Source organism: Haemaphysalis longicornis, unplaced genomic scaffold (assembly GCF_048455015.1).
Source record: "Haemaphysalis longicornis isolate Haplotype H1 unplaced genomic scaffold, Haemaphysalis longicornis Haplotype H1 scaffold_4, whole genome shotgun sequence".
Taxonomy (NCBI): domain Eukaryota; kingdom Metazoa; phylum Arthropoda; class Arachnida; order Ixodida; family Ixodidae; genus Haemaphysalis; species Haemaphysalis longicornis.
Window position 1 is genome coordinate 223,921,061 of NW_027526361.1, and position 14,566 is coordinate 223,935,626.

General features: G+C 46.6%; 1 protein-coding gene across 1 annotated transcript in view; it reads right to left on the minus strand.

The window, feature by feature from the left end:
- Window positions 1-6,833: 6,833 nt before the first annotated feature.
- The window catches only part of LOC144179656 (fasciclin-1-like), a 92,018-nt gene continuing 84,285 nt past the window's right edge, over window positions 6,834-14,566 (minus strand). Inside the window, exon 13 of the mRNA XM_077708093.1 lies at window positions 6,834-9,724. Within this exon, the coding sequence (XP_077564219.1) occupies window positions 9,522-9,724 (203 nt within the window). The 3' untranslated portion in view covers window positions 6,834-9,521. The remainder of the gene's footprint in view (window positions 9,725-14,566) is intronic.

Consider the following 14,566-nt stretch of genomic DNA (forward strand, 5'->3'; position numbering starts at 1 on the left):
GGAGTCGCTAGGGAATCTCTAAAAATACAGTAGCACAACGGTTAAAAATCAACACCGAAGCAACTCTGGACAATGAAGATAAATAAAGTGCAGATTACACGCCCGCTTAATTCGGAACTTCGCCCACAAAACGAGGACACAGCGAAGCGGCGGAACACTCCACTGGCCATTTTCTGAATATGACGCTACTTCCGGTCGCTTCCTCTCGGTTTCTCGATCTTCCTGCGATACGGGACATAGAGATAATATACTGATAAGGGAGGGAGCAGTGGGCGGGGCATAGGGTCAACTTTACCGACGAATACCTCTGTACCCAAGCTAAGAGTGACAGAAAAAACTTTACAGGCATAAACTAACCAATGTAATAATTGCCAAAAAATATATTATTACCCCATAATAAAAGCACTTCAGCAGCCTTTTAATTGAGCGAACGAATTACGACGACCCGCCGGCGGCCAGGCAACTGATTCTGTCGGAGGGTAGGCGAACCCTGCAATAGCGCAGTCAAGCCAAGCCAAGACACAAAACCACGTCATAGGAAATAGGCAAGAAGGATGCGATGAGGAGGACAGCATTTTCTAGTTGATTTTTTTACTTAATAAAGTCGCGTAAATGCAGCAAGAATGGTCGAAACATGGCCTAGAGACTCCAGACTACAATTTTCGCTAGTAATCCCGCAATGTTTACAAATCACTGCAGTGTCCCTTTAAGTGGGATGTCTTTGGGAGTTCCCGAACTCCATGTGGGACATCCTCAGCACTTACCTAGGATGTATGTGCGTTGTCTGGGTCTCTGGCCATGTGCTGCAGGTACCAAGTGGGCGGCACGGTGACGCGTAGTGCGAATTATCCGCGGCGCAACCTACTCGAGTTCAAATTAACGAACTTAGTTACACATAGACTTCTATGAAGTCTTTGCTGGACCGAAACGTACACTTCGAATTAGCCATAAATTCGAATTATTGAAGTTCAAATTAACCAGTTTTCACCTGTGAACTAAACTGATGCTCAATGGACATGGTACAGAAGCAGACTCATAGTGCTGTGATGCTAGCTGAGGGTGCAATGACAGTTGTGGGTGTGCAAATCATATTTACCAGAGTGACACAAACCGAAAAAAAAATACTACCTCAGTTACGGTTCGAGTTCGAGTAAATTTGTTTCGTTCCGGTTCAGTTGCGGTTCAGCTAAATCATCACCCAAAGCGGTTTGCGAACCGGTTCGGTGAGTTAGAAACTTTAGCTAAGTGCGGAAAAAATGTTTTGTAGTTGAAAATGACCATAAAAACTAAATACAATTCTGTTGCATTCAAAGTAATGTTTTATCCCACAAAAGGTCATGCAATTTTAATGGCGAAAGTAAGCAATTAAGCCAGATATTAAGGAGAACAGATGAAATGGTGCCGGTTCGCCAGCTACTTTCCCTCCTAGCCATTATGTTGTCCTAGAGACTACACAAAGCAACCACCAAGGGTCATGACCGTATGTGAGATATACTTTCCCCCGCTTCCTTTTTTTGTTGTTGTTGTTGTTGTTGAAATTGCAGTCCCATCTCTGAAATCGCCTATCAACCGCAATGCTAAACCACCGAGCTACCTCCGTACTTTAGCCGATGGCGTGTTTCAATACGTCAGTAGTGGGGACTGTGGGGTACCTTTTCATCAGTTGTAGCATAAGAATAAATCCTACAGCAGCCATGTAAATGCTACTTTGATTGTTTGGCCACCTAGGATAATTTGTTAGCAGTCACCTCATCGAGGATGTCAGCCAAAATTTTGTTAAAAGTGGGCTTTAGTTAACGCCCAGTCACTCATTGTTACTCTTATCACTGGAATGAGTTTTCAGACAGCTATTAGGGATGTGTGCGTCACCATGAATTAATCTCCATTATGACTGACCACCCCTTCACCCCTTCATCCTGACCTCATTCCTTTCATTACACTGCAGAACCTTAGAGCAGATTATGCAATTGCAAACTCGAAGGGTGACTGGACGCGTGAAGCACGATATGGAACTCTTTTGTGAAGACGCTCTTTAATTGGTCGAGCACTTTTTCCCGCCGGAACCAGTAGCAGTAGCAGCAGAGTAGTGAGTTGGACTAGTCAGTGAAACCCATAATTGGAAATAAAGCAGCTCTGAAAAAGACGAAATAGCAGAACGAGCGCAGAGTATACGCGCTAGACAAATGAGATAGTGTGGGACCGGCCTGCCTTTCTGCATGTGTCATCTACTTTTTTAGCACAGTTTTTACTGCAAAGCAGTATATGCCTATCCCCCCCCCCCCCCCCCCCCCCGTTTTCATTCGTGTGAGCTGATTTACTTGGCGCCGATCGGACATTGCTTTCCACCACCGCCGGCCCCTCTTTCCCAACTGTTACTTGCCGGTGCTTTTCACGTTTAAGCACATGCATGAAAGCAGTTGCCGGTTTTACGTACAAGGAGTGGAGGGTGGAAGAGGAGGAGTGCACACGAAGCTATACGCCCCGAGCACTGCCTGTAGGGGTGCCTCTGAAATCCCCCTAGCGGCCCGTTTCACGAAAGCAGCCACGGGAGTCTCCGGCCCGCTCCCCCCTGTCGCCGTTGCTTTTGGGGCGCGTTTAAAGGAGCCATGAAGAGAAAATGCAAGTTGGTTTTATTCGAAAGATTTCGTGTTTTATAGTGCCCCCAGCGCTTGTCCGGATACAAACGGTGCTTTATTCACTGAGAAATTAAACAATTTAGGTTAAAATTTTGATTTTCCCGCTCAATCGTGCGTTTTCGTGGTCCCAAATGACATCACAGGAACCGACCGCTCTGCAGCCTAGAGTCCCTTCATTCACGCATCCGCCGTACAGGGTAGATACACGTATACGCTGGCGCCGCCATTTTCGGTTGCTCGCTCGCCGCCGAAGCAAGTCATTGTGTCAAAACCGCGCTAAAATTATCGCCGCAACGCGGTTTACTGAAGAAGTTTGAATCATATTGTCTGTTTCGCGTTGCTAGGTCTCGTGGGAAACGAAAAGAATAACGCGTTGAGCCCGTTGGCCCAATTGCGGCGGCACGGGACCGTTCAAAGGTTATCTCCACCCTGTACAGCGGTGTTGGTTTGTTCCCGCGTTTCTTTACGTTCCGTAACCTAGATGGCGCCACCATACCGTGGCAAGCGTTTGGTTTGTTTTTGCCCGCATTTAAACCTGGCTTGTTTTTGTTCTGGGAGAAAATATTCGTTCCCTGAAACAGTGCTCGCTCGACAAATGGGGTCACGTAAGACACCGCTGCTTGCGTCAATCGGCCAGTGTCGTCTGAGACAACCCCAAGCCCCGTAGTGCTGTGCAGCTCAACCAAGCATGCTGTGCGCAGTACGAACAGCAGAACGCATCAGTACTTCTATGTTTACATGTGCTTTCGTAACTTCCACTGTTTGTCCCATCATTCTTATTGCTTTGTAAAGAATGTGCCCTAAATTTAAGCGCAAATCGCTCGTTCGTCTAGTAAGCTCTACCTAATTTGCGTCTGCTTCTGCCAGCCTCCGCCAATCGCAGAGCTTAGCTCATGTGACATCACAGGTTCTGTTGCGGGAAATGAGCTGGTCGGTCGCATGACCATTCCCGTTTTTCCTAATTATGTAGCTTATTTGAGCGACGTTTACGTTAAAAGTGGTGTCAGTATGATTCTAACAAGACAATCTTTTGAATGAACCAAACTTGTGTTTTCTCTTCATGGCTCCTTTAAGACTGCGATACCCCGTTTGTACTCGTTTGAAATATATATTAATGTGAAGCAGTCACTTTGTTTGCAAGTGTGGTGAACGTGCAAACGTTTATTATGCAATCTCAGTGTGGTACAGTCAGTCTGTATGAGCACCAGGTGTGTGTCACAGGCCGGCGTCGCCAAGCCGACATATGCATGCAGCTGATTGCAATTCCACTGCCCTGAAATTTAGTAGCAGTGTCTCCGTAAGCAGCATTTCCTCCGATGATCTTGTTGCGGCCATACACGATGTAAATTGGCTTTGTGCACTTACATAATCTAGCGGAGCAGTCCTACCTGACAGCATGCCAGTTACGCTTGCCAGTATCATACTTCAGATATTGATCACTACACTAAAATTCATAAATTCATAATGGCATAAATTTCACGAAAATTCTACGATAGAAGTACGATGGATAACGCAAAATTATACTCGGGAATCGGTACATGACGAGAAATTTAATGCTGGTTCGTCTTGTTGTGAGGTGAGCACTCGCAAACATTCATCTGTTACATTTATTCTCCATGAGGAGTGCGGAGACGGGCTTATGGAGAAACCCACGTCCACAACTAAACTCTTCTTCGAAGCATCAGCATATGACACAGGGAGCCTGCAGAATCTAGCACTAACTGAAATCAGAGGGTCTTATCAGATACCACACTCTTCCAACGACACCTCTTATCGCTTGTGAACTGCTTACCCTGTATTCTTCAAAAAATGCAACCGCAGAATGATCAGCCGTTAATTTAAGTGGAAAAACAAAAGGAAAGTAAACGTGCAGCTTGTGTGTGTCATTACTAAAACAGTCATTCCTTGATTTTGTTCCGCATTTTAACACAGCAATAGTTAAGCGTCCCCTTCCACCCCCCTCCATGTCTTGCAAAACAGCAGTGCATTTATGTACCATCTAGTTAGTCTCGTGAGTCATACCTGGCTTCAGTTGAGACGAATGTCTTTAGCCGTTCCAAAGCTCCACTGGGTTTTTTTATTCCCATACGACTTTTCTGTTTCTTCCGGACTTGCAGACCATTCGTTTTTTCTGTAATTTCATTAAGTTACCTTGGTTCTTGCTATAAGGCGTGAGTGGACACGTATTCTTCAACGCACAGCCTTTGAATATAACTAACATTTTCGTGTGGCTTATATTCCCATAAAAGAAACAAGTTATTGTTTTTTATTAGGTAATCACATCCCCGAAACATATTTTTTCACGATGTACACATTCGAAGCAAAGCTGCATTTATTGTCCACTCTGAAAAACGAAACCAACCTCTTACTGTGCCAATATCAGGTCTAAACGAGGCGTCAATAATTAGAATTCGAAGCTCACAGTGGTGATATGCTGCTGCTGTCGCCGACGAGCGCAAGAGCAGCCAAGAAGCGCGCAGAACCGCCTCCCCAGGTAGCTCTTGTTGGCATTCGGGCACTCTAACAAGACGCAGATGTTTTTTTTTTTAAGTGCCGTAAACGTAATATTTGCTCACAGACGTCACCATAACAAGTTTTTTAATGCGCGGAAAGGCAAAGAGAAGTGAAGGAGAACCAAAACACTGCATGAGCCCCTATCAGTCATGCGGTACTTACAAACAAACGTGTTTTGTTTTTTGCACTCCGTCGACTGCGTCCAGCTTCGCAGGTGGGGTGGGGGATATACGTACTGCGTACTGGTTCCCAGTAAAAAATGGCCGGTAGGTGCGGTGAACGAACCCGCATCCTTGTGGCCATCAGTTAACGGCTCAGCCCCCGAGCACCTCTTTACGGTCACGCTTGTCTAGCATTTACACTTTCAAAGCACGCGTGTTCAAGATTTTTGCGTAGTACGTTAAAAACCTCCAGGTGGTCGAAATTAAGTCGGAGCCCTCCACTACAGCGCACCTCATTGCCTGTGCAGCATCAGCACGTTAAACCTCATAATCAATCAATCAATCAGTATTTACACTCAAGGTGTGAGAACTTTTTTTAACCAAACCATGAAACATAACTAGTACGCCTAATTTCCACTGTGGGTCTTTACCGTCGCACAGTGCAGCAATCTTGCGGCCCAATTGTCTTCACACAGTAACAGCAAGGGGAGGGAAAAGTCGATGTTTCATATTGCATCTAAGCTGCCCAGAGTGGGTCAATTCGTTTACTCAGCCTTGCAGCCTCATGCTACCAGGAAAAGCATACCATTGCAGCATTGGTGCGCATACCTTTAATAATGTTGTAACTGCGTTGATAGTATTGACACTGATACAAAGGGGAAATTGCATTAGAAGTTACGAGGCTTGTGGTGCATAAGAACACAACGACCCGAATCTCCTTGACTGCACATTATCAACAGCTGATGGTTAAACCGTTTCGTCGTGAACCGGTAACCATTATTTCGTTTTCCGGTTCAGTTCCGGTTCGTGTTCAGCGTGCTCAAAAATGACGGTTCGAGTTTGGGTTCAGCTCCGGCAAAAATACCGGTTCGGTTCCGATTTTTGATTCGGTTCGGTTTTGGTTTGACACCTTCGTATTTACCCAATTTTTTCTTGTCACTTTCTGCATCTAGGAGCCACTTGCAGTCCGGGCAATGCTTGATGTTCAGTTTATAGGCCATCTCCCAGGTGAAAAAAAACAATTAAAGGCCCAATTGGACCTGTCAAAAACACAATCGGACCAAATGGAACCATTTGCATTTTCAAATGGTTCCAATTGTGTTTTCGGCAGGTCCAAATGGTCCTCCAATTGTTTTTTTCGCCTGGGTGAGAATGGAAGCCATGAAGATGTGTCGTGTCCAGTTTCAGAGCAGCTTGAAGCACAACGTTGTTCCACACGTGAAACAGAGTGGCACAGAACATTAAGACTCTGGTGAATATGTTGTTTAAGAACTAGTACCTATAGGAAGGAGTTTACCTACCCATTCATATTAGTTCTTAAACACTGAATTTACCCTAATTCAATGTGTTCAATTGTGAGCAGTTGGAAGTCAATGAGAGAGGACGTAACTTTGCACTGAACATGCTAATGATGATGACGCATGGATAAAAGCCTTAAAGCAAAGGAAGAGGCAGTCAAGAGATGCATCATGCATGTTTCCTTGGGGGCCCAGCTGAAATGAATGTAGTGTGATAGCCGGTCAACATTTGAAGCACTATTTTATTTAATCTTTCAGTTTACACTCATACTTTGCACAAAAACATGTTTCTCCGCAACATTATCGCACAATGGTAATCATGGAGAACTTGCGTTCTGTGTATGCTGGGGATGTACAATTAAATTAGATGGACCCACACCTTGACACACTTGGTTCGACATGCGTTCATAATATGGCAGTGTTGTTCTCGTGTAAATACCAGAGGGCGTTGCGCGCACACCCTGATTCTTTGCTGCGTGGGGCCAGATTTCTTCTGCTGACGAGGGGGGGAGCCGTGTTATTTTGAACAACCAGCACACGAAGAGCCAACCAAAAATGAAACAGCAAAATGAAATACTATGCGTCTGTATAAATAGCAGCAACTATCGTAACAAACCAACAACAACGTGTATAAAAAATAAGACCCTCTTTGCTGACCTGATAGCAGGAATCTCGCACACTGCCTTCGACGACCCGTTACTGCCGGCCAGAATTGTCTCGATCCGCCGGTCAACCGCCGGCCAACCGCCGGCTGACCGCCGGCCGCCGGATGAGCCCGGAGGCCTTGTGACCTTTAGGCAAGCTGGCTCAGAAGCGGAACAGACTCGTCGCTATGCTGCTTTGTGAATTTCTCAGACCCAATGTGCCACTTTTTAGCGCCCATATCACACCGAGGCCACTGCCGTACGAATCAACCACCCAAGAAGCGCACGGGCCTTTCAGCCCAGGAGGGCTTGACGAGTGTGAAACAAGGAACGCCTCCCCGCACTTTTCGAGCGGATGATTCTTACCAGCGGAAGCCCCAGACAGAAAAATAGTATTCTTAGTTGAAGCATAGATCCCTTTTATTCTTTGGTACTACCAGGACACAAACAAAAATCGCCTCGGAGAGCAGAGACAGTTGAGAGGCGGTACCCAACATGGCATGCCTTGAGCGCAGCGCTGAGGGGCCTGTGTCAGCTCAGTCGAGAGCTGAGCCCGCCCGAAGGAGACACGGAAAACAAAGCCACACACAAATATTGAAGCTCGAGAAACATGGGAGAACAATGGAGTATTCCATACAGATATTGATGCATATGAGAGAGTGTGTCTGCAGTATGTGCACATATATGCTATACTTGAAGGGAATTTAAATTGAGCAGAAAAAAAAACGTATTTAACATTTAAGTGACACTACTGTACACCAACATTTCACCAAGGATGGTAGCCATCAAAATATCTCTGCGGGTTGTTGCGTGAAGAAGAGATACACTCGGTGATGTATGATCCCTCTATACAAGGTGTCCAGGGATCACAAGAAGTAGCGTGAGGAATTTCTCAAACTTTCAGGCATCCAAAACCACTCACAAATATTTTTAGGTGCTCAATTTTTGAAACAAAGAGTGAAGTGACACGTAGTGTGCGCTTTTTTCTATAATTAGTGTGACATACCATAAGCGCATATTAAAAAGCATCCAAAACGTCACTCGTTTGAGGTCAAGTCAGTTAACAAGCCATGATTTTGCAAATAATGACACAAAGAAGCGATCTCTTGAAAGAATATTCACAATATTCGGCTGCGCCGAACCCACACTGCTGCCTCCATGAGAGTTCACGACATCACTGTCGAGTTTAGTAAAAGAGCCAGTAGTACTCTGGACGCCGGCTTTAGCGCTCTGTCACCATTTCTTATTTCAAAGCCACAAGTTATATTCCTGCCCACACACACGTACACTGTGCCGCCAGTGCAGTTCAGCTCGGGGTCATTTGCGTATAAATGGAATGAATTCATTTCCTAACTGCCCAAATGAAACGCGTGACTTAGAGTAGGGTAAAACGTGAGCTTCGGCTAGAATACTGTAAACGAAAGAGGAGAGCAAGGGGTGAGGGACAAGCCATGAACAACCACGGCACAGAGTTGAAAGACGAGACAAACAACCCTCAAGCCCTGTGCCATTTCCTAAGCGTCGCCAGGAACACCCCGTAAGTGTGCGTATGTACAGGGTCGTTGGTGGTTGTGCAGATGCGGCCCTAATGAAAACGTCCCTGCACAAGAGCTCTGCAGATGCCTTCGAACCCTGTGACACTGTTTCAGTGGCAGCAAAATCAAAGGCAGCACTACTTTTGTGGCACCTTGCGCGCTCTTTGCGCTGCGGCCTGTCGAGCGACGGCACGTCAAGCGCCTTTGGCGTTTGCGGCTGAGCTCACCCTCACAGCTTCCACCTCGAACGTGAGCGCCGCCCCCCTTTTTTTTTTTTTGTGCCTGGCCGCTGGCAGGTGGGCACGGAATGTGTAGCATTATTGGCTCGCTTCACCCCGCTTCATTAACCAGGACACTTTGTGACCACTAAGCACTCCAGAGATGGGCATCTGTGGGCCAATGTAGCTGTTCGACGGACAGAGAGAAGGAAAGGCAAGTGTAACACTGAAGTCAACCAGAATGACACTAAAACGGGCCAAAGCAGACGGCGGAACACGCACTCCTGCGGCACGAAGCGTCTTTTGGGCAGTAAAACCTACGTTACCCATCTTTGAAGAGTGGCCAGCTTTTGCGCGCCAGTTGAAGCATCTGAACTTAACACACCACGTTCAATAAAATGAGTTAACTAAGGGTTACCCTTTGGCGGGAGGGGGGGCGCTGGCAGCGCCCACCCCCCTTCGCCGAACAAAATGGCGCCGACCAGGAGAGGAGGAGTGTGGATGGAGGGGGAGACTCAGGCGCGCGTCCGGAGTACGAGCCCTGCGGCCAGCCCGAGCAAGCACCCGGCGAGCGGGGTTGCCAGCGTGGTGGCCGCCGAAGTCATGTCCCTGCGCAGCATCATCACCTTGCTGATCACGTGGATGACTCCGTTCGTGGCCTGTACGTCTGGGCGCAAGATGACCGCCTCGCGGCCCTCCCACATCAGGTGGATCTTGCCTGCGGGTTGGGGCGGGAACGGTCACCGTCAGTCGCTGCTTCGTTACCCTCTGTCACTTCTCAAACTTCCCTAGCCTTAAGCTGAACAAACCGATCGCCTCTCGTGTTAAAATGCTGCTGTTTGTTGCTTCAGTAAAGAATTCTATAACATGTCCCTATCACTCATCAAAGAGCACTTGTCATCACACTCATTGCTACCAGATTATTGATGTTCAAATAGTACTTCAGAATTTCACGTAGTCATTTGTTGCTTTAGTAAGGAGCGGGATAACATGGCCCTATGTAACAATAATCAGGAGAGCAATCGTTGCACTCATTGCTACCCCCTGCTGCGTCCGGGACTCTTGTGGGCCTGTACGGCCATTAAGAACTCTGGAGCACCTATGTACCCCTGTTGTTTTGAGAAGACCTTGGGAGGGGAGGCAAAGCCGAACAGAGGCAAGTGTTTTCGAACACCTGCCGTGCGCCCAGTCGTAGAAAAGGGACAGGTGTGCATGCCGTCGAATTCGGGGGACAACAGCGAGTTGGGGTTTCAGCTGAGACCGAAGGTCGAGGTCTCAGGACTGGGCTGCTGTGGTGGTACACGTGACTCGAGCCCTCAAGAGGAGAGAAACTGGAAAGTCGTCATGGGGAAGCGGTAGTGAGCAGCTGTCCACAAAATGCTCGTCCGGACGACGGGGCCAGGCCTGGGGCCTTGCTCGTTAGGACGAAGTAAGATTAAAGGTCCGTTAATATCACCGTCACTGGTCCGCAGCCTGGCATCCTTACCAACGTCCCTGACAGTAGTGAACAGCGGTTCTAGGAACTCCTCTTGCGTTGACGCCTGTTCGAGATTCTCATTCTACCGTTTATTCTCTAACCCTCCACTAGATGACAGTATGTACACTGCTGCTGAAGTGATGTTAACCTCTGGGTTTGTTCCACTCCTCTGCACTTTTGTGGCCTACCCTCACATTTCTGGAATCCTATGTGACACATATACCCACTAACACTCAGTCACCGGAATGTAGTCCTTGCTTATGCAATGCAGTTCGCATGGTAAGAGGCTTTATTAAATTTCTTGCACTGTTGGTTGTGCCAGTTGTTAAGACTACTTAAATATGCTTCCAGAAAGTCGGGTCTAATCAGATTATATAAATACCTACTAAATACCCATAAGAAGGTTACCATTTAACACTATCATGATGACCACAACCCAGCATTCATATACCGTATTTATCGAATAATGCTCCCACTTTCTTAATCTTGCAGCATGAACCAATTGAACCATGCAGTGAACCGGTCTGCCACTTGGCTGAGCGAAACCTGCTTGATGCACCCAGTCGGTGTAAGTTGGTAGTCTTGCAGCATCAGCCAGTCATTGTAATGCTTCCACAGCCTGTCCTTAAATGGCTTGTTGATGGCCACATCAAGTGTTTGTAGCTCGCCCATTGTACCTCCAGGTATTACCACTATGTCCGTACCGCACATTGAAAGCATGGACTAAACAGCATCTGCCAAGTGGCCACGGTAGGAATCGAGAACCAGGGGTGACTCTGAACAGCAGCACCCCAGCACAACGTTACCAAACGGTCTTCACCAAATTTTCGACAAGCGCACCACTAGGGGTGGGCGATTAAAATTAACCTTCCGATTAATCGATTAATGCTTCAGCCACGATTAATTATTTTAACCCTTTAATTGGTTAAAGTCATGTGAGCAAACTGAAACAAGAGTGCCGTGCTGAAACTGTGCGCAAGTGTGTCGAGAATTATATTCTAATTCGAGCACGCCTCATGTCACAACAAAAAATCATGCAAGTATGCTCAGAGATGATAGTAATTATAAAACTAAAAGCTGACGGCCACGACATGCAAGAAAATGGCTACTTTTAATACAACAAGTATACACAGTACAAAAAACGGCAAGTGAGCATTCACACTGTTTGGCCTTGTACAAACTCTGTCATAAGTAAACCCCAATTAATTGGGCCCCCTGCAATCACCGCGAGTACCAATGTTCGTGATCATAGAAAAGTGTGGGTGAGAAACGCAGTGACATCTCGCCTGCATCTGTGCCATGATGATGACCTGCTTACCTCATTTGGAATGTCTGTGAACAGACCGAGGAGCATATTGATCTTATTTGGTATTATTATATTGTTATGAGTATTAATAAAGTAGTATTTTTGGTCTTTCTTCTGAAATCAATGCAACTGATTCATTGATCAATTAACCGATTAAAGCCAGCTTAATTATTGGGTTAAAATTTTTAACCGACGCCCATTCCAACCAGTCTAATGAATGTGTGTGACGACATTTTTAGGGAAAACTTCCACGCCTAGGAGAGTCTTCCGCTTAAAAATAATGTAGGGCGGCAGCTTTCGCCCATCAGCCACGCAACACAGCATTTAATGGTGGTGCATTGCTTGTCATAGCCTGCAGTTTTCACTTTCAATTGCTCCTTTCTCATTCAATGATTAGGCCCCAGGCATGTCGAAATATGCAGAAGGCTGATTGGTGTTACCAATCAGCCTTCTGCATATTTCTGTACTCCTTTTCCAGCCACTTCTTTTTAACAAAGCGATGTAGTATGGTGAGGTCCTGCTCAAAGTGAGGGTGTAGGTTTCGACCCAAGGCGTCCTCCCAGGCAGGCTGAACACAAACCCGATCTGTCCCACTCTTTTTCCAGCTGCTTCTTGACAACAAAGGGTTGGAATGCGACTAGCCTTGCCTTCATGTCAGGGGCTAGGTTTTGTCCCACAGACGTCCGCCGTCGCAGGCTGAACCTGACCTGCTTCATGAAACGAGTGACCCAGCCCTTGCTGGCCTTGAGCTCAGTCCATGCGACACCTCGAATGTTTTCAATCTCCCTTCCAATCTCCCTTCAATCTCCCTTCCTTCCAATTACCATTGTCACAGGCATTCCACCTTCTCTTGCTGCTGGATAAAGCCGGCGACATCCTTCTCCACCCCGTGATGCCGACCTTTCTGAGGTCTTCTGAAGGCCATTCGCTTGGCAGCGTGGTTGGAAAGTTCGTTCCACTGTTTCCACCATCAGCACATGTTCTTCTCGTCCACACTGAAGTCGCACTATGCTTGGAGGTTTGAAGTTCTCTCCACGTCCAAAACTACCTTCTGCTTAAAAGCCACAATGTTGTGGATTCACTTGGTGGGTGCCATTGTGTCGCCAACATGGATGCTTCTAGAGATTACGCGGTGACATACGCAAGCAAGCATGGAATGATGAGAGTTGTGTTCACAATGTTCGCTTAGATTGCAAACCTGAAAGCTGCGAGTGTGTGGCCATAAGAAGCCGTTCATAGTCTAGCGGTTGCAGGCAAGCCACATCCTCGAACATAAGCTGACCCTTGACTTTCATTAATGATTTAAAAAAAAAAGTACTGGCGTAACTTTGAGTACATATATGGTATCCAAGCACCAGCTTCTTGGCACAACAAAAGGTATATATGCACGCAAGCACTAGAACCGGAAAAGTGGGGAAAACAACGCCTAAGTGAAAGATGAAGTCCGCACAGTGGTTCCGTTTACTGCGTAATTCCAGACTCTGGTAAAGTTGCTCGGTGTGTCTGCTAGACGGTGCCTCTTAGATTGACGTGGCCTGAATCTCGCTGTTTCGCTAGGAGCATATTAAGTTATCAAGCTGGTGAATTCACTTTCGAGCACAGCTACCATGCCTGTGGAGCACACTTCGCGGTTGATGAATCTTACGGGCACTACTGGAGAACTCAAGAGAAGCTGGAGGCAAGACACGATGCTCCTACCATGATCTGAAGGCGAGCAACTTCCCGCACAATGGAATGGCATTTGTTAAAAACATCAAGGCTACCGACACAGACGTGCTAATCAAAATGATAAGAGGCCAGGCTGGTGTAATCACAAAAAGCACGGTCCCAGAGTAAGCTATCTGGGCTTGCAACAACTAGGCCCCAAGGTTCATCCAGCGCACTGGAAATGGATGATAACAATACTATGCCGGTGGTCAGTGCTGGTCAGCAACTAAGCCACACCCACCAATGGCAGCATCGGCTGGGACTCTGAGGAAGTAAAAGCTGTCTAGCCTGTGCAAATTAAAGATTTTGGCCTTCATGCTTGTGTTGAACTTGTACATTTATTGCAAGGATAAGACCTGTTCCGAAACTAAACTTTATAGTAGCTGGCATGAAAGTCAAAGTTTGAAAGCTCATGCACATTTCTGATGCTTGAGCGTCACTCGGTTCATTTGACGAGAAAAAAAAGCATCCCCAGATTCGTATCCAAAAAAATGGTGACCAGAGCCCCCATTGTTCCCCAAAATTTCTATTGGCAGCATGTACCGTATTTTCGTGTGTATAACCCGCACCAAAAATGCAAAAAAATTTTCGGGGCAAAGTAGAGGTGCGGATTATGTGCAAGGTGTTTCTTTCGGTGCAGCTACGGCAATTTGAGTCATGCTGTGAGGCTCCTACGGCAGCAATAGCGACAATGCCACTCTTATCCCACTGACAGTGCTCATTCTGCGCACACAGCTCAACACTTGGCAAACGCATTGGGCAAGGCAGCTACAGTTTTCCGGAAAAAAAAGCACCGTTCAAAAGTAAAGAGTGCGAGTGCCAATACCCAAAAGCACCATGAGGACACCGCTCCATACTATGATGATGATAGGTATGAGTTGAATTTCGTTTGACGTGAGGCAGTGGCCTTTGACACCACACTAGTCTACCCTTAGATGCTTAATTAATTGTTAACTGCTTCTAACTTTTACCTTTTTGCCGCATAATAATTGTATTCTGCATTCATACAAGAAACACAGGTGGCAATGCCTCTAGACATCTTACTGAATAGACATTCAGCCTCTTAAGTT